The sequence below is a fragment of the Geotrypetes seraphini genome, chromosome 3 (genome assembly GCF_902459505.1).
Source record: "Geotrypetes seraphini chromosome 3, aGeoSer1.1, whole genome shotgun sequence".
In the NCBI taxonomy this organism is placed as follows: Eukaryota; Metazoa; Chordata; class Amphibia; order Gymnophiona; family Dermophiidae; genus Geotrypetes; species Geotrypetes seraphini.
Genome location: NC_047086.1, coordinates 392,626,660 through 392,648,996, shown reverse-complemented (window position 1 = coordinate 392,648,996; position 22,337 = coordinate 392,626,660). Strand labels below are relative to the sequence as shown.

At 42.7% G+C, this 22,337-nt stretch overlaps 1 protein-coding gene across 1 annotated transcript; it reads right to left on the bottom strand.

Moving 5' to 3' along the window:
* Window positions 1–441: 441 nt before the first annotated feature.
* On the bottom strand, window positions 442–21,466 carry PRPH2 (peripherin 2). The gene is made up of 3 exons (XM_033939791.1): window positions 20,886–21,466; window positions 9,285–9,531; window positions 442–663 (listed from the first exon to the last, which is right to left on the bottom strand). Exons 1-3 carry the CDS (start codon window positions 21,464–21,466, stop codon window positions 442–444), a joined length of 1,050 nt encoding a protein of 349 aa, XP_033795682.1.
* Window positions 21,467–22,337: the final 871 nt, after the last annotated feature.

Here is a 22,337-nt window from a genome sequence, read left to right as displayed (position 1 = left end):
AATTTAGGGCCCGTTAACAAAGTATTGTAAGATATAAATGTGAATTATTAACATTATTTCCCTTTGATTCATGAAAGACTGTTATACACATCATAGAGGGGCGGGATGGAGGGTTTGAATGGGGGGAAGGCATTAAACAACTTTATATTATTGGTTGGAATAGAGTGCAGTATGTTATATCACTTGAGTTTTCACTTCATATGTTTGCATTATGTATTTGATGTCAAAAACGAATAAAGAATTTTTTATTTTTTATTTAAGTTTTGTCCCTATGCAAGGTGCTGTAATTGTCCCCCTCATCAGGGAGCTTTACTATATTATTAATGTCCACATGCCATATACAGTATATAGGAACATGTGTTATGCTGGTTTTTACATATTTCAAGTATATATACACATTGTCTTAGTCATTTTTCTAGAGGTCCACTTTATTTAAAGTGTTCAACTGACAGTGGTAATAGCTGGTGTCCCATTTTCTTCATCACCTTCCGCTTCTACCTGGTTTAACTTACCAAAACTTTTCACACTTTCCAGTAGGGATTTAAATGTCTCTTTTAGGGACTTCTCTAGTAGCCATCCCTCACTCTCGCCTTCAGGATCTTCAGGATTTGCAAGGTTTTCCAAAGACGTGTGAAGATAGCGCAGCCCAACCATCACAGCCATCTGTAGGATACATTTAGAAAGAGATCAAATTTTTTTTAGCAATAACTAATTTGAATTTGAAATGCTGTATAACAGGCTGTCACCAATTATGAGATGACAGAAGTCTAGAGCAGTGGTTCCCAACCCTGTCCTGGAGGACCATCACGCCAATCGGGTTTTTGGGATAGTCCTAATGAATATGCAGGGAGCAGATTTGCATGCCTGTCACCTCCATTATATGCAAATCTCTCTCATGCATATTCATTAGGGCTATCCCAAAAATCCTGGCCTGGTGGTCCTCCAGGACAGGGTTGGGAACCACTGGTCTAGAGCAGGGGTCTCAAAGTCCCTCCTTGAGGGTTTTCAGGATTTCCCCAATGAATATGCATGAGATCTATGTGCATGCACTGCTTTCAATGCATATTCATTGGGGAAATCCTGAAAACCCAACTGGATTGTGGCCCTCAAGGAGGGACTTTGAGATCCCTGGTCTAGAGGATTTCCAGTTAGATAATATAATTTTCTGTGCTATAGATAGTATGTTTGTTTGTTTATTTCTCACCCACCCTTATCCAGGGTGAGTTACATATTAACCTACAAATTAAAACATTTACATTTGTCGTACAAAACACTTCAAGGACACACTATAACAAATTGCATACTTATATAGCAAATCAAATTACATGTAACATACACATCGCATCAGTGACGAATATAATTTAAGGCCACAACTGGCCAAAGCCATACATACATCAAAATATAAGAACATAAGCAGTGCCTCTGCTGGGTCAGACCAGAGGTCCATCATGCCCAGCAGTCCGCTCACGCGGTGGCCCATCAGGTCCAGGACCTGTATAGTAATCCTCTATCTATCCCCTTCTATCCCCTTTTCCTTCAGGAAATTATCTATCCCTTCTTGAATCCCAATACCATACTCTGTCCTATCACACCCTCCGGAAGCGCATTCCAGGTGTCCACCACCCTTTGGGTGAAGAAGAACTTCTTAGCATTGGTTCTGAATTCCTCCCCTCTTAATTTTTTCTGAATGCCCTCTCGTTCTCGTAGTTTTTGAAAGTTTGAAGAATTTGTCCCTCTCCACTTTCTCTATGCCCTTCATGATCTTGTAAGTCTCTATCATGTCCCCTCTAAGCCTCCGCTTTTCCAGGAAAAAGAGCCCCAGTTTCTCTAATCTTTCAGCATATGAAAGGTTTTCCATACCTTTTATCAATCGTGTTGCTCTTTTCTGGACCCTCTCGAGTATCACCATATCCTTCGACCAATACTGGACACAGTACTCCAGATGCGGGCGCACCATCGCCCGATACAACGGCAGGATAACTTCCTTCATTCTGGTTGTAATACCTTTCTTGATAATACCAGCATTCTATTCGCCTTCTTAGAGGCCGCTGCACACTGTGCTGACGGCTTCATTGTCTTGTCCACTATTACCCCCAAGTCCTTTTCTAGGTTACTTTCACCCATTACCCGCCCTCCCATCGTATAGCTGTACTTTGGATTTCTTTTTCCTACATGCAAGACTTTACATTTCTCTACATTAAACTTCATCTGCCATCTCGTCGCTCACTGCCTAGTTTGTTCAGGTCCCTTTGTAAATCTTCACAGTCCTCTTTAGTCCTAACTCCACTAAATAGTTTGGTGTCATCTGCGAATTTTATTTTGCACTTCGTCCCTGTTTCTAGATCATTTATAAATACATTGAACAGCAGCGGTCTGAGTACCGACCCCTGCGGAACACAACTTGTGACCCTTCTCCAGTCAGAGTAGTGGCCCTTCACTCCTACCCTTTGCTTCCTACCCGCCAACCAATTTTTGATCCATCTATGTACGTCTCCTTCCACCCCCATGGTTCTTCAGTTTCCGTAGTAGGCGTTCATGGGGTACCTTGTCAAAGGCTTTTTGGAAATCTAAGTAACCGATGTCTATGGGGTCCCCTTTGTCCATCCGTTTGTTAATTCCTTTGAAGAAGTACAATAAGTTCGTTAGGCACGACTTTCCCTTGCAGAAGCCATGTTGGCTTGTTTCATCAGTTTATTCTAACTAAACTAAACTAAACCTTAAGTTTATATACCGCATCATCTCCACGGATGTTGTGGAGCTCGGCACGGTTTACAAGAACTTAAAATATAGGAAGAGAAGGAAAAAAAAAAAAGGTTTACATGAACTTTTATATAGAAGAGAAGAGAATTACATTTTAGTGAAAAGCCAGGTTTTCAGTTGCTTGCGGAATAATTGGAGGGAGCCAGGTTCCGCAGCGGGGTAGTAAGGTCATTCCAAAGACCTGTGATTCTGAAGAGAAGGGATTTTCCCAGTTTGCCTGCATAGCGAATACCGTGTAGAGATTCCTTTCTAGATGCTCATCGATGCTGTCTTTTATCAGCACTTCCGCCATCTTCCCCGGAATTGAAGTCAAACTTACCGGTCTGTAGTTCCCCGGGTCACCTCTCGATCCTTTTTTAAAGATGGGCGTAACATTTGCTATCTTCCAATCCTCCGGGATCACACCTATTTTCAGGGATAGATTACAAACCTGCTGTAGTAGTTCCGCTTTTTCCTCCTTTAGTTCTTTCAATACCCTAGGGTGGATTCCGTCCGGGCCCGGAGATTTGTCAGTTTTTAATCTATCTATCTGCTTGTGTACGTCTTCAAGGCTTACCTCCATGGATGTTAATTTTTCTGCTTGATCTCCTTTGAAGATTTTTTCAGGTTCGGGCACGTTGGATGTGTTCTCTTTTGTAAATACTGACGAAAAGAACATGTTTAGTCTATCCGCCACTTCTTTTTCCTCCTTTACCACTCCTTTCCTATCTCCGTCATCCAGTGGTCCCACCTCCTCCCTAGCCGGCTGCTTCCCTTTAACATATCTGAAGAATAGTTTGAAATTTTGTGCTTCCCTGGCTAGCCTCTCTTCATATTCCCTTTTTGCTCTTCTAACCACGAGGTGACATTCTTTTTGATGCTTCCTGTGCTCTTTCCAGTTCTCCTCAGTTTTGTCCTTTTTCCATTTCCGGAATGAATTCTTCTTATCTCCTATCACTTTCTTTACTTCTTTAGTTATTCACACTGGGCCTTTTGTTCGGCTCTTTTTGCATCCTTTTCTAAATCTGGGGATATACAGATTTTGGGCCTCGTTCACCATGTCCATGAATAAAGACCAGGCTTGCTCTACAGTCTGCGATTCCATAAGTCATGCAAGATGCCTCAATAACAGACATCATTAAACCAAATAAAATAAACCAGACCATCGAACGCCTCCGTGACCAGCACTCAAGAGTCATCACTCTTTCTCCCTCAGCCAAACTCAGACCCTATATTTCATTTTGCAGAACAGATTTCTTTTCAATTGTTTCCTAAAGGACTGTACATTTTGCTGTTGGCAAATGTAACCTGGAAGGTTGTTCCGCTCCTAGGGGCCAAATGCAGTGAAAGACACTGTTTCGGGAAGAGGTAAGCCTTAACTCCCGCACAGATGGTACGGACAGATCACAATGCTCAATTGAGCGGAGCAGTAGAGCCAGCTTATGCGGCAAGATGCTCTGGACCAGGTGTTTAGGGGCCAACTTCTTTAAGCACATAAAAACATTCACCAGTAGCTTGTACCATATCTTATCCTTTACCTTCAGCCAATACAACTTTATAAAATATTCTGTTTCATGCTCATGCCTATTCAATTTAACAGTGAGTGCACCACTGAATTTTGGGCCACCTGAAGTGCCCTCAAACCTGATTCTGGTACTCCCAAGGACTCCAGACTGCAATAATCAAAACCATCGACTGTAACACCATCCTAAACAATGTGGCTGTTAGATAAGGTCTCAAACCATAAACTAACCGAAGATGAAAATACACCTTCCGAACTACAGCAAGACCTACCCTGTCATAGTGAGTCCTGAATCTAAAAGCACACCAAGGTACTTCACCTTGTACCTTACCAATACTCTCTCCCCTAGCAACTCAACTGTTTCTGGAACATTAGCACCCAGGGTTCTTGTAACATACAACACCTGTGTCTTCTGAATACTTCAGCCTGTTACGGGCAATCCAGTGTTTAATTTTGGAACAAGAATCATCAATAAGCACCTCCGGGGCATGACATTTAAATATTATTGAAAATGAAATTTCAAATGAGGTATAAGATCTTTTGTATGATTTTCCAAATTTCATTCCAGAAATTGTTAAATTTATAGTCATATATCATGTGTGTTAATGTGCTGAATGTTAACCGTTCCAGCATTTATTAATGGGTAACAAGCAGAAAAAAAGATCAAAGCATATCACTGTCAACATTGTTTTTCATTTTGTCCTGAAGAATTATGGACAGTAGCTTAAGCCTAATTCTATACTGACGTAGATAAGGGACAGCAAGTTTGCTTCTATGTAGCTAGATGTGTCACGCACCATCAGACCAGGCCCAGTGCCCTCCCTCTAATGGTAGTCGATCCAGATCACTTGGAAGTAACCAAGCAGATCCAGATTTCATTCCTACATAGATGTCATCCCTACATAATTGACTGGGGATTTGATAACATTAGCTGAGCCTCACACCTTTTATAGGGGGAGGGTGGATAAAGATTGGATCAGTTGCATTATGATGATATAGAGTATGAATGGGGGATGTGGGAGGGAAGAATGGATATGGGATGCAAGGTAAACAATGATTGGGTTAATTGGTTGTTAGGGAGGAATGTGAGAAGTGAAAGGTGAAAGATGATTGGTGGGAGGTAGGGCTGAGACTGGCTGAGTGGTGAAGGCTTCTGTGAGGATTTTGGTGGACTTTGGGTCATTTGGGTTGTGGGGAGATTGGTTGTGGTGTGGATTGATGAAAGCCCCTCCTAACCATCTTTGTTGGTAAATTGTTTGTGGGTCTCTGGGAGTGGATGGTTCATTTTTGGTGGAGTGGGAAGGAAGGGTGAGGGGTGAGGGGTGGCTTTAGGGGGAGTCGGTCACAGCTGTGTGGGGAGATGTAGTGCCAAAAACTGTGGAGTTGGGGCCCAGATCCGGCTGGACATGAACAAGTTTACAGGTTAGTGAGAATTGAAAGTGATTGCTTATGGGTGGTACCAACACAAGTGGAGGCGTATACATATTGAGATCTTTAAGTCTGTGCCTATATGCCTTATGATGAAGACCATACACCATTTTAGTAGCCTTCTTCTGGACCCATTCTACACTACTCAAGATTTTGTAGACCTCAATAATATCTGCCCTCAGTCATTTCTTTTCCAAGTTGAAGAGCCCTAACCTCTTTAGACTTTCCTTATAAAAGAGGAGGTCCATCCCCTGTATCATTTTGGTCACCCTTCTTTGAATCTTTTCTAATTCAGCTATATCTTTTTTGAGATAATAGCAACCAGAATTTAATGCAGTACTCAAGGAGCAATATGAAAGCATTATAATCTCAGTCTTTTATTTACCATCCCTTTTCTAATAATTCCTAGCATCCTATTTGCTTTTTTGGTCACCGCCACACATTGGGCAGAAGGTTTTAGCATATCTACAATGACCCCTAAGGTAGACCCTAGCACCTGGCAACTATGATTAGTCTTCCCAATGTGTATCACTTTGCATTTGTTCACATTAAATTTCATCTGCCCTTTGCATACCTAGTCTTCCAATTTCATAAGGTCTTCCTGCAATTTTTCACAGCCTGCATGTGTTTTTAAAAGATTGAAGAGTTTAGTATCATCTGCAAATTTAATCTCATCATTTGTTCCAATTTTCAGATCATTTATAAATATGAAATAGCACCAGTCCAGATCCGTGCGGCACTCCCCCTCCATTGAGAAAAATGGCTATTTAGTCCTACCCTGTTTTTTATCCAATAACCAATTTCTAATCCACAATGGAACATTGCCTCCTATCCCATGACTAATTTTCTCAGAAGTCTCTAATGAGGAATGTCGTTGAAAGCTTTCTGAAAATCTTGACACACTATGTCAACTGGCTCATCTTTATCCGCATGTCCCATGACTAATTTTCTCAGAAGTCTCTCGTGAGGAATTTCGTTGAAAGCTTTCTGAAAATCTTGACACACTATGTCAACTGGCTCATCTTTATCCGCATGTCCCATGACTAATTTTCTCAGAAGTCTCTAATGAGGAATGTCGTTGAAAGCTTTCTGAAAATCTTGACACACTATGTCAACTGGCTCATCTTTATCCGCATGACCCATGACTAATTTTCTCAGAAATCTCTCATGAGGAATTTTGTTGAAAGCTTTCTGAAAATCTTGACATACTATGTCAATTGGCTCATCTTTATCTACAGGTTTATTCACACCTTCAAAGAAATTAAGCAAGTTGGTGAAGCAGGACGTCCCTTGGCTGAACTCATGCTGACTCTGACCCATTAAACCATGTTTGTCTACATGGTCTATAATATTATTCTTTATAATAGTCTCCACTATCTTTCCTGGAACTGAAGTCAGGCTTACCAGTTTGTAAATTGCTGGATCTCCCCAGAACCCTTTTTTAAAATTGGGACACCCTCCAATCTTCAGGCACTATGGATGATTTTAATGACAGATTACAGATCACTAACAGTAGATCAGCACTTTCATGTTTGAGTTCTTTCAGTGCCCTGGAAGCCTCACTGGGCTAAGGGTTAGGAGGTGTGCCTTCCACTATGAAATTTCAGTATTGTTTATTAACTGGCAGGGACCATCCTCCCTCCCATGACTACTACAGTACAACCTGAGTCATTAGGCTAGCCAATAATGTCACTTCCTCGCTGAGTTAGTCTACTCCCCACTAAATCCACCTGTCTCATAAGGTTGCCAACTGGATCCAGATTCGCCCAACTGGGTTGATCCATGTCTAGGTTTACTCTATTGCATGCTGGGACTTGTAGTCATGCTTTTCTCAGGAATGTAATGAAGGTTCCTATATTCCCTGGAGTAAATCCAAAACTGAATCAGCCTAGTTGGGTGAATCTGGATCTAGTTAGCAACTGTACCTATGTGGCCCCCAGCTTAGCTGTCAAAAAAATTCCAATAAACCAGCCTCTTGTGTGGCTTTGGGATGATAACAAGAGATGGCCTCCTATCTCTTGAAAAAAAATTTCAGTGGCTAGTTAGTTTCTGTGCATGTGTGTTTGTGTTATGCTCAAGGCTCTGTGTTGTTCATAAAAGCCTTCATTATGTTTTGCAGCAGCAGGGAACTGATGTAGGCATGTTTTGACCCCACTCTAAGGACATCATTGATATCTGTACTGCTATTGACCCATAAAAGATGTTCCCAGAAGCTGCTTTTCAACATACGTTAGCTTAGGGCCATCATAGTGGTATGTAGGTGTTAGTTCGAAATCTTGGTCCTGGAATTCAAAACATGCCCTAGTATGGGTACATTGTATTTGTCAAACCTTCTGGTTCTGCATCACGTGAGATCAACTATCCAGGAACGGTTGTGGTTACCTGCATTGACGGATTAGAAATTGCAGTTCACATGATGGCCTTTTTGGTGACCGCATCTCCCTTGTGGAATAGACCAGTGGTTCCCAACCCTGTCCTGGAGGAACATCAGGCCAATCGGGTTTTCAGGCTAGCCCTAATGAATATGCATGAAGCAAATTTGCATGCCTATCACGTCCATCATATGCAAATCTCTCTCATGCATATTCATTAGGGCTAGCCTGAAAACCCGATTGGCCTGGTGTTCCTCCAGGACAGGGTTGGGAATCACTGCACTAGACAGATTGTGAGCCCACTAGGAGAGATGGGGAAAATGCTTGAAGTACCTGTATGTAACCCCTTTGAGTGTGGCAATATGCAAGTCTCAATCCCTTTCCCTGATGTCATAATGCCTCATTCTACCAATAAAATCCAACCTCATCAGTGATGTCACAATGGCTTCACTGTTCTATACTTGGCTCACTTTTGATATTATTGGAGGAGAGTGTGGTACAGTGGTTAGAGCTACAGCCTCAGCACCCTGAGGTTGTGGGTTCAAACCCTGCGCTGCTCCCTGTGACCCTGGGCAAGTCACTTCATCCTCCACTGCCCCAGGTACACTAGACCAGTGGTTCCCAACCCTGTCCTGGAGGAACACCAGGCCAATTGGGTTTTCAGGCTAGCCCTAATGAATATGCATGAAGCAAATTTGCATGCCTATCACTTCCATCATATGCAAATCTCTCTCATGCATATTCATTAGGGCTAGCCTGAAAACCCGATTGGCCTGGTGTTCCTCCAGGACAGGGTTGGGAATCACTGGAATAGAGTAAGTAATCTGGCAATGGAGTATTTTGTAATTCCTTAGCCAGCTTAAAATCCGACTATGGAAGTAGGCTTTTGGAGCCAGGCGGAGATGTAGTGAGGTGGCAGGAGCTTGTGGGTGTCCGTTTATTTGTGGGAATGTCTGGAAATGGTGAGATTAGGTAGGCTTTTTTGAGTGCGTCAAGTGGGTATCAATGGATTAATCTCTGTAATATCAATGGTAGCTTTGGGCTCTTTGGTAGAGAACATGTATAAATATGAATGAACGAATGAATAAATAAATTCTTATACAACTTATTTACAGAAGTGAAAATGTTCAACTTACTGAACCATAAGAAACCTTTCAATTTTGGAGAATCTCCTTTAGCAAGCCCTACTTTCATCCCCAGGCACTAGGGGATGCTATAGTTACCTCGAGAATCCAAATGAGGAAGACTAAGATGCCAATGTTGCTGATCATGCCCGAGTAATAATGTAGCAGTGCCTCCCTGCAGCCCTGGCTCCACAGGTTCAGTTCCTCCATCTGGTAGTCGTAGCTGTAGTGAGCAGAATTATTGGTTACCTGGTGCTGAATGCAAGGTCTGGGGGAGCTTGGATTGCAGCAGCTGAAGGGCACGCCATCAACCAGGAACTTACCGTCCACATTGCTTTTAATACGACTGTGGAGAAAGGAGAAGAGAATAAGCAGTGAAGGAAAGGTGACCATTTTAAAAAAACATCTCCATATGTGTAGGGCATCACTAACAGAAATAGCAGGGGTGACAAGGGTGGGGGTGAGGATGAAGCCAAAATGACGTTTCTGCAGCAGTGATGTAGTAAGAGGGGGTGGGCACCCATCCTCCTTGCGGCACTGCCCTTCCCCCTGTCCTGGGGACTTATCGTTTTTAAGCCTATCAATCTGCCTACATACCTTTTCTAGGCTGATCGTCAACCCTGTCAGTTTCCCGTCTTCATTTCCTGCGTATAGCTTGTCGGCTTCTGGTATGTTGTGTATATCCTCTTTGGTAAATACAGACACAAAAGATGAGTTCAGTTTGTTGGCGATGGCTTTGTCCTCCTTTAGCACTCCCTTTATTACATGGTCATCCAACGGCCCCACCGCTTCCTTCGCGTGTCGTTTCCCCTTAATATATCTATAGAACGGCTTGAAGTTTTTTGCCTCCTTGGCTATTTTTTCCTCATAGTCTCTTTTGGCCCCTCTTACCGCCTTATGGCACCTGCTTTGATGTTGTCTGTGCTTTTTCCAGTTTTTGACCTTTTTCATTCCTTAAACGAAGTTTTCTTGTCTCTGATCGCTTCTTTCACCGCTACAGTGAGCCACGCCGGTTCCTTGTTCTTTTACCTCTTGGATCCCTTGTTGACAGACAGTATATATAGATTTTGCACCTCGGTGACTCTTATGTATGTTATGTTCTTATTCCTGACATGAGTAGCAACCCCCAACCTGTTGTCACGCCAGTGTCAGCTCTTCCTATGACATCACTTCCTGGACCCACTTCTAGGAAGTGACATCAAGAGGAAGAGCTGCTAGCGTGACAGCAGCTTGGGGGTTGCTGCTTGCACCAGGCAAATTAAAGAGGGAAGGGACACACATGCACAGCAGGGGGGGTCGGGAAGGGGCGGCACCCAGGGCGGATCACTCCCCTTGCCCTCCTCCCTTATTGCTTGCAGTCCTAAACTATAATTATCAAGGACTCCCTTAGTCACTGCTTCAGTTATGCATATGTCCAGATAACTTACCTGCTGGTGAGCAGGATCTAATATACTCATTCTTAACAATGTTTGGTTGTTACTGGTATTGCTGCATTCACTTTCAAAAGATTCAGTCTGCCGTGTTTCAATTAACTTTTGAATTTTGATTTATGCAAACACAAATTAATTTTTTCTAAAAGACCATGTGAGCTACTGATATTGAAAAAAAAATATAAAACACACGCAAAACATTTTAAAAAAGAAAAAATATCAGCACAGTAAGGATGAAATTAAAAATAAGCATGCTAATGTGTTTTTCTGGTCAAGGGGCAGGTCAGAGAGAACACACTGAAAGGTTTCTACCGAGGGAGAACGGAGAAGTTTCAGGTTTTCAAATTTATTTAAAATTTGATTGATCACCCAATCATATAGGGCGATGCACAATTCTAAAAACAGTTTATAACAATATACAGGGGAGCAAAAAGTTCATATAGCAAATACATGACTTTCAAAACAGATGGGACCAGTAGGGTAAGTGGGATAGAAATGCAATAATTGAAGGCAAATGAGACAGTAAAGGGAAATTACAAAAGGAGGGATTTTTGGTTTTGTTTAGTTGTATATACAATGTCTAGCAGTTAAACGCATCTTTAAAACAAAAGCATTTTAACTGACTCTTAAATCTGTCAGTTTCTTTCTTCCCTTATGGAGATTGGCAAGGAATTCCACAATTGAGGGGCCACAATAGAAAAAAATGTATTGTCTTCGAGTATTAATAGTTTTAAGTGATGGAACGGTTAGCAAATGTTGAGAAACGCTGCCCTAGAGCGTCCCTCTGCTCAGATGGCTGTAGCCAGTTTGCTAAGAATGCTGGCTTCTTGTACTTCCCAATGACTTGGTTCCTTTTTTCATATGGACATTTTTTTTTGTTTTTTTTTATCGACAATGGTCCTAAAAGATAGACACACTGAGCACACAAATGTCTACAAATGGTCATTTTGAAAAATAAAAGATAGACATTTTGTTGTTTTGAAAATGGTCATTTTCTCTACTGGATTTTTGGAAGTGTTTCTAAAAACATTCAAACTCTAACTCAGATGTCCTCATTATAACTCACTAGAAGCCTAGTAACAGATGACATATATACACCCTCAGCATATTACAACAAGTAGAATGAACTCAGAACATGCGATGTAAGTCAATGGAAAGAAAGTGAGTGGCATCAGGATTTGAACCTTTATCTCTATCCATTATTCTAACTTTAGTCTGTCCACTTAGTGTAATAAGGTATTATAACGCAGGCATAAAGGGAGTTATTTGCTATTGATTGCCTACATTTAAGCACCAGCATGATGCATGCTCACAAGAGTTGTGCTTGCTACTGCCATAATAGAATGCTAGTTTCCGAGATTGGAATAGATTCTTCTGTCCTAAAGTGGTTCTAAAACTTCCTTCGCGATCGTTCTTACATTGTCAACACAAACGGCTCCAAATCCGCTTCATGGACACCATCCTGTGGTGTTCCACAGGGCTCTCCCCTACCCCCTATTCTCTTCAACATGTATATGACCTCCCTGAAGCTCCTTAAACTATCCCCCCTTGAAACAATTTACACATATGCAGACGATATCCTCCTCCTCCTCGAAACAGATCCAAACCTTACAAACCTCCAAGAGAACATCACATCATGCATAATGAGACTTCACGCCTGGTCCCTCTCAGTACAGATGAAATTAAATGAATCAAAAACAAAATTACTCTGGCTCGGCCCAAAATTAGCTCACCTGCCCGCCCTCTTCACCCTACCCACAGGCCCTGCTCTACACCTTGAGTTCTCAAGCAAGGTCCTCGGCATCACTATCGACTCCTCCCTTTCCCTGGCAAAAACTTGTTTTTTCAGCCTCCACATGCTGAGGAAAGTTAGATCCTATTTTCACCAAAAGCATTTCACCGTCCTTGTACAATCCATCATCCTATCCAAACTCGATTATTGTAATGCCATCTACTTAGGCCTAACGAAAAAAAGTCTTCGCAGACTCCAGCTTATCCAGAACACTGCGGCCAAGCTGATTTTTGCTAAACGCAAATATGACCACGCCTCCCCTCTACTTACCAATCTTCACTGGCTCCCAGTACTTTCCAGAATTCATTTCAAATGCTCCTGCCTGGCTTTCAAGATCATTCACGGCATCCTTCCGCCCCTAATCCCTCTATCCTTCCTCGCCCCGACACCAACTACCACCAGATCAGCCCACAGACATAAACTATCCTTCCCCTCTCTACACGGCATCCTCCACGCAGGTAAACTGGGTAGATCCCTCCTCTCCAAAATCACGGGCCTCTGGAACGATCTCACTGTCCCGCTGCGGAACCTGAGCTCCCTCCAACTATTCTGAAAACAATTGAAAACCTGGCTTTTCTCTAGCATATAATAATCTCTTCTCCTGATTACATCCCCTCTTTTTATGCTTTGTAAACTCTTTCTCTTCTCTCTTCCCATATTTTTTAAAACTTTGTAAACCGTGTCGAGCTCCACTTCCGTGGAGAAGATGCGGTATATAAACCTAAGGCTTAGTTTAGTTTAGTTTAAGTTAGGGTTACCAGATTTAATGGAAAAAAAGAGGACACATGGCCCCGCCACATTCTGCCCTTGCCCTGTCCCCACCCAAGCCTTGACTCTTCTACTTCCCCCAAGTCCGGGCTATGTCTGGAGGGCCTCCAAGCATGCACTGATGCAATACAATGATGTCACACGCATGTGTGATTTCATCGTGTTGCATACACACATGCTCAGAGGACCTCCCTATGTGGCCCCCAAGCTCTGCGCCCTCCAAAATGCGGACAAACTGCTGGGTTTTGAAAATCCATCTGGAGAACCAGACAGTCCTCTACAAAGAGGACTTGTCCGGGTTTTCCCAGATGACTGGTAACCCTAGTGCAGGGGTGTCCAATGTCGGTCCTCGAGGGCCGCAATCCAGTCGGGTTTTCAGGATTTCCCCAATGAATATGCATGAGATCTATTTGCATGCACTGCTTTCAATGCATATTCATTGGGGAAATCCTGAAAACCCGACTGGACTGCGGCCCTCGAGGACCGACATTGGACACCCCTGCACTAGTGTAAGATCACATTTACTTACCTAACTTGAGGTGTGAGCACTTAGACCAGTGGTTTCCAACCTGGAGGACCACCAGCCAGTCAGGTTTTCAGGATATCCCTAATGAATATGCATGAGACAGATTTGCATGTAATAGAAGTGACAGGTATGCAGATCTCTCTCTCATGAATATTCATGAACGCTTTGAAGTGAAGGACAGCTGTGAAAAAAGAGGGGATCGGCGGATGGTGATAGAGGAATCGCCATACATGAGTCAGACTGTTGTGCAACTTCCGGTCTGATACCCCTCGATCAGATTTGCTGATTAATGAACTATAATCCATTTTTGGATAAAAGTGATCACATTGAGTATAGCTTTTATTATGAGTATAGTATGTTGTTATTGGCGGTTGAGTGATTAGTAATACGTATGTGTGTGAATGGTGTATGAGTTGGTTGATGGGACATAGGTTCACCAATTGTAAAATATTTATATAACTTGTGAAAAAATTATGTATTGCCTATAATTGATTTTAGGTATGAGGTGATTTGTGGTGTTTAAATTATTAAATTAATTAAAATAACACTGGTTTTTGTAATAAATAATAGCTGATTTGAAAGTTTTAGCATGTATTTTCATTAGGATATCCTGAAAACCCAACTGGCTGGTGGTCCCCCAGGACAAGGTTGGGAACTGCTGGCTTAGACTACCTCAATGGCTGGTATAAATGTTTGCACCTAACTGTAGACAATTTGTTTGTAGAAGCTTTTCTCTAAACCAGGGGTAGGGAACTCCGGTCCTCGAGAGCCATATTCCAGTCGGGTTTTCAGGATTTCCCCAATGAATATGCATGAGATCTATTTACATGCACTGCTTTCAATGCACATTCATTGGGGAAATCCTGAAAACCCGACTGGAATACGGCTCTCGAGGACCGGAGTTCCCTACCCCTGATCTAAACTCTGTGCTTATTGTTTGTTTTCTGATATTTTGATATTAAGAGAAATTTGTTATATTGTATTATGTTTGTGTTTTTAAAACTGTGTATGTGATGTTCTTGTACATCACTTAGTTTTATGTATAAGAATTTTTATTGAAAGAATCAAATAATCAGTACAATAGGATAATACAAAAATACATTCAATACAATAAGAATCACAATAATATTTCATACAAATTTAAATCATTCTTTCAAATTTAATTCCCATATGAATTAATTCAATCTTATCTACACCCTCCTTAATTCCATCCCCTACCCACTATCTTCCCCTAAATGAAATCCCTCACCCTGGATGAAAGTTGACAAAAATAAAGAATTAAAATAAATAACTGGAATGTAATTAGTAAATCTAATTTTCATAATAAATCACTGATAACCATACTTCATATTTTTGGTGAAAGATTCTGAATATAAGGATCCCAAACGTCCATAAAAGACGAGTTTTTTTAGGCGAACCTCGAACCTCCCAACTCTCAAATAAAAATAAACGATGTAATTGATTCCTCCAATGCCAAAAACTTGGAGATTCTTTCTGCAACCAAGCGATTCATAAATTTTTATAATAAATAAAATAAATGCTAGTATTTTGCAATCCATGCCGTCAACTCCCCCGTGCCCCTCCCAGGTCCATGCTTTGGAAATTGAGCATGCAACTTATAGCATAACAATTACGGGCAGTAACACACACAGAGCTGCTTATTTTGACTTGCTTCCAACACTTACTAACCCAGGGGTCTCAAAGTCCCTCCTTGAGGGCCGCAATCTGGTCGGGTTTTCAAGATTTCCCCAATGAATATGCATGAGATCTATGTGCATGCACTGCTTTCAATGCATATTCATTGGGGAAATCCTGAAAACCCAACTGGATTGCGGCCCTCAAGGAGGGACTTTGAGATCCCTGGACTAACCTGTTCCATCCTGAATGGTCTTGGCCGTTTGCAAAAATGACATACACGACTTATTCATATACGAGGGCGGTTTGACAAGTTCAGTACAAAAACAAACCAACCCAAGTTAAACATTTTTCATATTTGACAAAACCTATTTTTCCAATGGGATGGAAGAACTGGACACTCGCTGGACTAAGGCCCTCTTTACCTAATGGGCGCTAACTGATTAGCACGCGCTAAATGATATCGCGTGCGTTAGTCTATGGATGCATTAGCGTTTAGCGAGCGCTAATCAGTGCACCTTAGTAAAAGCGGGAGTAAGTGTAGAGCCTGTTATTGTTCATTAACACTTTATTTATTTCATCAATTATCTATACCACTAGTATTTTAGCCCGTTACATTAACGGGTGCTAGAATATATGTCTGTCTGTCTTTATTTCCGTCTCTCTCTCTCTGTCCTGCGATCTTTCTTTCTGTCTGTCTCTGTCCCTGGCCCCCTTTGTCTGTCTGTCTGTCTTTCTGTGTCTCTCCCTGTCCCTGTGTCTTTCTTCTTTTCTTTCTGTCTCCCTTCCTCCCCCTGGTGAAAGAATATATATCTGTCTTTCTTTCTGTTTCTCTCCATACCCCTGTCTTTTTCTTTCTGTCTCTCTCCCTCCCTGGCCCCCTTTGTCTGTCTGTCTTTCTGTCTCTCTCCCTGCCCCTGTCCCTGTGTCTTTCCTTTCTGTGTGATCCCATTTTAACATGCTCCTCTCCTAGTTTAGTCGTCATTTTCACTCCTTAAAAACAGAACTGTGCTCTAAAGCTGACTTTTGAAAATAAGGGCAATGCCATACTCTTCACCACTACTTGTACTATATATAAAGTCCACATCGGCCAGAATAAACCATGCATCTGATACAGAGGGCAGAATTATCCGCCTGCATTTTCTTTGCTACCTGCACTGGGCCGTGATTCTGCCCTTTTTGCTCACGTGGTCGGTCCGTCTCCGTGCTCGGCGGTGGCGGGCTACAGCTGCCGCAGCCTGCAGCCGCCGACAGCCGCCGCGGCCGACATCCGCCTTGCTGTATTTTTTTTTTTATTATTTGAAAGACGCGGCGGTGGCTCCTCTCATGATCCCCACCTGCGTCGAAAGTCCGACGCAGGCGGTGATCGTGAGTAGCCACCGCTGCGTCTTTCAAACCATGCATCTAATACAGAAGCCAGAATTACCCGCCTGCATTTTCTTTGCTACCTGCACTGGGCCGTGATTCTGCCCTTTTTGCTCACGTCGTCGGGCCGTCTCTGTGCTCGGCCGCGGCGGGCTACAGCTGCCGCGGCCTGCAGCTGCCGACAGCCAACATCCGCCTTGCCGTATTTTTTTTTTATTTGAAAGACACGGCGGTGGCTCCTCTCATGATCCCCACCTGCGTCGAAAGTCCGACACAGGCAGGGATTGTGAGAGTAGCCACCGCTGCGTCTTTCAAAGAACCTTAAGCCGCGCATGCGCACTTCCTATGGGTCGCTACAGCTCACAGAAAACAGACCCACGCGATGGGAGTGCGCATGCGCGGCCTAGCGTTTTATTATATTAGATTCTCCCAGGGAAGCTCAGAATGGTTAACATGAATGTATTCAGGTACTCAAGCATTTTCCCTTGTCTGTCCCGGTGGGCTCACAATCTATCTAATGTACCTGGGGCAATGGGGAGATTAAGTGACTTGCTCAGGGTCACAAGGAGCAGTGGGGATTTGAACCCACAACATCAGGCTGTAGCTTTAACCATTGTACCACTCTAGAAATCATAATGTAGTAAAAGTAAGCCAAGTATAGGACAATGAAGCCATTGTGACATCACTGATGAGGTTGGCTCTTAGGCATTGGTGGAATGAGGCATTATGACATCACAATACCAACTCTGGTTATCTGAGGCTGAAATTTTCCACACTATTTATTTATTCAATTTTCTATACTGTTCTCCCGGGAAGCTCAGAATGGTTTACATGAATGCATCCAGGTACTCAAGCATTTTCCCCTGTCTGTCCCGGTGGGCTCACAATCTATCTAATGTACCTGGGGCAATGGGGGGAATTAAGTGACTTGCCCAAGGTCATAAGGAGCAGTGTGGCTTTGAACCCAGAACCCCAGGGTGCTGAGGCCGTATCTTTAACCACTACACCACACACGAAATTCTTGTGTATGCAGCTGACCTTATTCTGTAGTTTATTACTGATAGTCTGCCTTTAACAAAGTGAATTACAACCTTTACATGCATAATAAATATGCAATGCAACATGGAATCTTACCAAACATGCATAGTAATTCTATCATTTTGACATGCAAATTTGAGCACTAGATACAAATTGGGGCATGCAACTTTCTCAAATTAGGGAAGAAATGTGCAAAATTGAAAAGCACCCTGTCTCGGGAACACATCGCTCCTCTTACCCAGACAGATCGGAGGTGGCTCTTTCATGCAAGAAAAGTAAGACCATGCCTATGTTCAGCTTATCAGTCAAAGGACTCATCCTGGATGCAAACGTGGTATTCTATAGACTTTTTTTCACACCAGGGATCATCGGAACTCCTCCTGGTCAATAAGAGCAGGGTGGCAGCACTCCTCACCGGTCCTGTTCTTTTCTGTGCGTGGTTTCAAATTTGAGACTCGTGTTTCAACTATAGTTTCTTAATAAAATATTCTGGTTCTGTGACATTATTACTTCTACTTAGAATACTATTATCAAAGTATAAAGACTTACCCCATGTTTTACTAAGGTGCGCTATGGATTTCAGCGCACGCTAAATATACACGCGCGCTAACCATTAACGCGTCCATAGACTAACATGCTTGTGTTGGCATTTAGCGCGTGGTTAGCGCACGCTAATATTTCACACGTGCTAAAACGCTTAGCACAGCTTTCTAAAAGGAGCCCTTAGCTTTTACTATGAAGCGTTACTGCACCTATCCCCTCCGACGCGTTCCATACTTCTTCAGAAAAGAGACTTGGGAGTACTGGTCGACAAGTCAATGAAGCCATTGCGCAATGCGCAGTGAAAAGGGCGAACAGAATGCTAGGAATGATTAAGAAGGGGATCACAAACAGATCGGAGGTTATCATGCCGTTGTACCGGGCCAGGGTACGTCCTCGCCTGGAATACTGCGTCCAGCACTGGTCACCGTACATGAAGAAGGACACGGTACTACTCGAAAGGGTCCAGAGAAGAGTGACTAAAATGGTTAAGGGGCTGGAGGAGTTGCCGTACAGTGAGAGATTAGAGAAACTGGGCCTCTTCTCCCTTGAAAAGAGGAGACTGAGAAGGGACATGATCGAAACATTCAAGATAATGGAGGGAATAGACTTAGTAGATAAAGACAGGTTGTTCACCCTCTCCAAGGTAGAGAGAACAAGAGGCACTCTCTAAAGTTAAAAGGGGATAAAATCCGTAAAACGTAAGGAAGTTCTTCTTCACCCAGAGAGTGGTAGAAAACTGGAACGCTCTTCCGGAGTCTGTCATAGAGGAAAACACCCTCCAGGGATTCAAGACAAAGTTAGACTAGTTCCTGCTGAACCAGAACGTACGTGGGTAAGGCTAGACATATGGCACTGGTCTTTGACCTAAGGGCCGCCGCAAGACATGATGGACCACTGGTCTGACCCAGCAGCGGCAATTCTTATGTCCCTATGTAAGTGCAGAATCACTAAGCTGCTAACTTATTCCTCCAAAGTGGCGAAGCGGTGATAACACCTATAATCGGTTGCTTCAAGTTCTTCTCAGTTATGGCCTTGTTTTTGTCTAGCGTAAAGGCTCATAATTGTTACGTATCTCATCATGTGCCCTAACTTAATTTGTGTGGCGCAATGGTTAGAGCGACAGCCTCGGCACCCTGAGGTTGTGGGTTCAAATGCCGCACTGCTCCTTGTGACCCTGGGCAAGTCACTTAATCCCCAATGCCCCAGGTACATTAGAGTGGGAGCCCGTCGGGACAGTTAGGGAATAATGCGTGAGTACCTGAATAGTTTGTTACTCCACATAGAATTGTAGGATATGCGGAATATAAATTATTAAAAATAATTAAATAAGTGAAAGTGCTGTATATGTCTTTAAAAAGCTATAGAAAGGAATAATAATCACTTAGGCCCTGATTCTATACAAGACATTTAAAGTTAGGTACATAGATTGATGCCCCTAGCTGACGTAGGCATCTAACTTAATTAATCAATTAGGATTAATTGGTGCTAATAATGGAAAAGCTGGTAGGCGCCTAGCCCGAGAAGCCTACCAGAAAGTAGGCACGGTTGGGGGCAGATTCTGGCCGTGGTTTGATTGAGGTGCACTCATTTAGGCCACGAAAACCCTGGCATACAAGAGAGTGTGCCTACATTTCAATGCCTATCAGTGCCCAGTGGACACTTGACAATTGCGCTCAATGACGCCTACAATTTAAGTGCCATTTATAGAATCAGGTCCTTACCCCCTCTTCTACGAAACTTCAGTAGCAGTTTCTAGTGCAGGGAGCCGCGCTGAATGGTCCATGCTGCTTCCGACGCTCAGCGTTCCTATGAGCGTCGGGAGCAGCGCGAGCCATTCAGCGCGGCTCTCTGTGCTAAAAACTGCTAGCGCAGTTTAATAGAAGAGGGGGTTAGTGTAAAAAAACACTATTGCATTTGACAGTTTATTTGCAATTGATATTATGTAAGACTGAACTTGTCTGTTTTATTTATTTTTTTACTTTGCATAGAATTTTAATATTTTATGTATGTAACTCCTTGTAAACCATTTTGGAAAAAACCGGTATAGAAATTTTAAAAATAAAGAAATAAACTTAATATATCGCTATTAAGTAAAAGCTGGACAGATCTAAAATGAAAGAGAAAGAAATTTATTCATTCCAGAAAAGCAAAGGAGCTTAATAGTTTTGATTCAGACCACAGCTCAATGTAATCCACCCTCCAGCACCGTTTTGCTATTAAAATTCTACCTATAACATTATGTTTAAGGTTTTGATATTGATTCATCAGAGGATCTGTGCTATAGTACCAACATATTTTTCTAATATTTTAGAATGATATCAGCCAAGACATGCTTTATGATCAGAATCCAATTTGCAGTTGAGCGTTCATTCAGAAAATGTTTGCTTTGCTGTGTGAAAGCCTTTTGGGCAAACTCTGAAAGATTGACTATTTGTTCTATTGATTTGACTATATGAGTTGTATTTAATTTGTTATCTGTATTTTTATTATTGTTTGAAATATATATGTTTTATTGTGGCCTACTTTGGTTTAAAATGGGCTAAAAATGGGAGAAATAAAAATGAATTAATTTAATTAAAGCTACCTGTAATCACATTACTTACTCTTTGACTTCCTTGGAGCTGAAGTCTAGGTATCGGTTGCTGATCCACTGAACCTCAAACCAGTCCCTGAAACCATTGTTTCCACAGCATTTGAAGTCAATTTGGAGCAAATCTATTGTCTTCTTCATGAAGCATTTTCCTGGGGTGTCTGTGTCCTTGTAATACCTCATAGCGTTCTTCAGCCCCTGCGCCAACGTGTCCTCTAGTGGTCCCCTCGTTACAAAGCACAGAATCGCCACGACAAACATGAAGATGTTAAAAAGGATGCAGAACATCAGGTAGGGCTTCAGTATGAGCTTCCACTTGACATATTTTGTAGGATCAAGAGAATCGTAGCAAACCTTGCCTGTAAAAGCATTGAGACAGCAGGCTACTAGACCCATCAGAATCAGAGAATTGGGCACAAAATGACTTTCGGCACTGGCCATCACCTCACTTTGTTGCTTGAGCTCTATTTTGACATAGATTCCCAAGCCAAAGAGCAGAATGCCGGCCAGCACAGAGCACCAGTTCATAAGCCATAGTCCCTGGGCAAGTTTTACCCTCTTCTTCTGGTTCAATTTGACTCTCATAACTGCCATCTTTACTGGATCGGTATTGAAAGACAAGCTGTTAGAAAGGGAAGAGAATGCCAAAAGTGGCAGAGACTTCAAAAAGCTACTTCTCGCTCTTTGGGAAAAGGCCTGGAAGGGTTTTGTCCTGCCATGCCCACAATCGTAACCCCAAAATAGGCAAGCAGTTACTCCCAATGTCAAATTAACAAAGAAAGCTCCACCAGGTAACTGGCCAGCAGCGCCTACAGCTGAAATTGGTGACCCTTTCCCCCCACAGGAAAGCAAGCTGCAGTTGATGAAACTCAGGTTTGCACAGCCTCATCTTACTGCTTCTAATCGGATTTGTCCCATTTGCTGAAATCTCTGCCCGCAGATGAGCAGAAGAAATAATCTCCTGTTGCTATTTAATGGATTTGTGCTTTCACATACTAGGCTAACCTAAATCTCTGCAAGACTCGAGAAAGCAGCTTCCTTCCTGCTTCTTACATGCAGTACTAGGATGCAGCAAGTCACATTTTCACTCTATTTTATATCAGCCTCGAAAATGTATCTTCCCTCTCTCCATCCTTCCCTCCCTCCCATCCCTTGTGCAGCAGAACTATTACACAGCTTCAATCCTCCCATCCCCCCGTGCAGAATCTTTCTATCCCCTTCGCACAGCTGAACCCCGCCGAACATGAGACCAATATACCTCACAAACGGCAGCATCGGTAGCAATCTAATCAGGCTGCTTCGCGGCCTTCTCACATCCGGGCGTTCCTCTGCCGCATCACTGATGATGTCCTCAGCAACCCGGCACACTCCAGCGGGAGAAGGCTGCGAAGCAGACTGATTAGATTGCTGCTGACGCTGCCGTTTGCAAGGTATATCGATCTCACTGTCGGCGGAGTTCTAATGG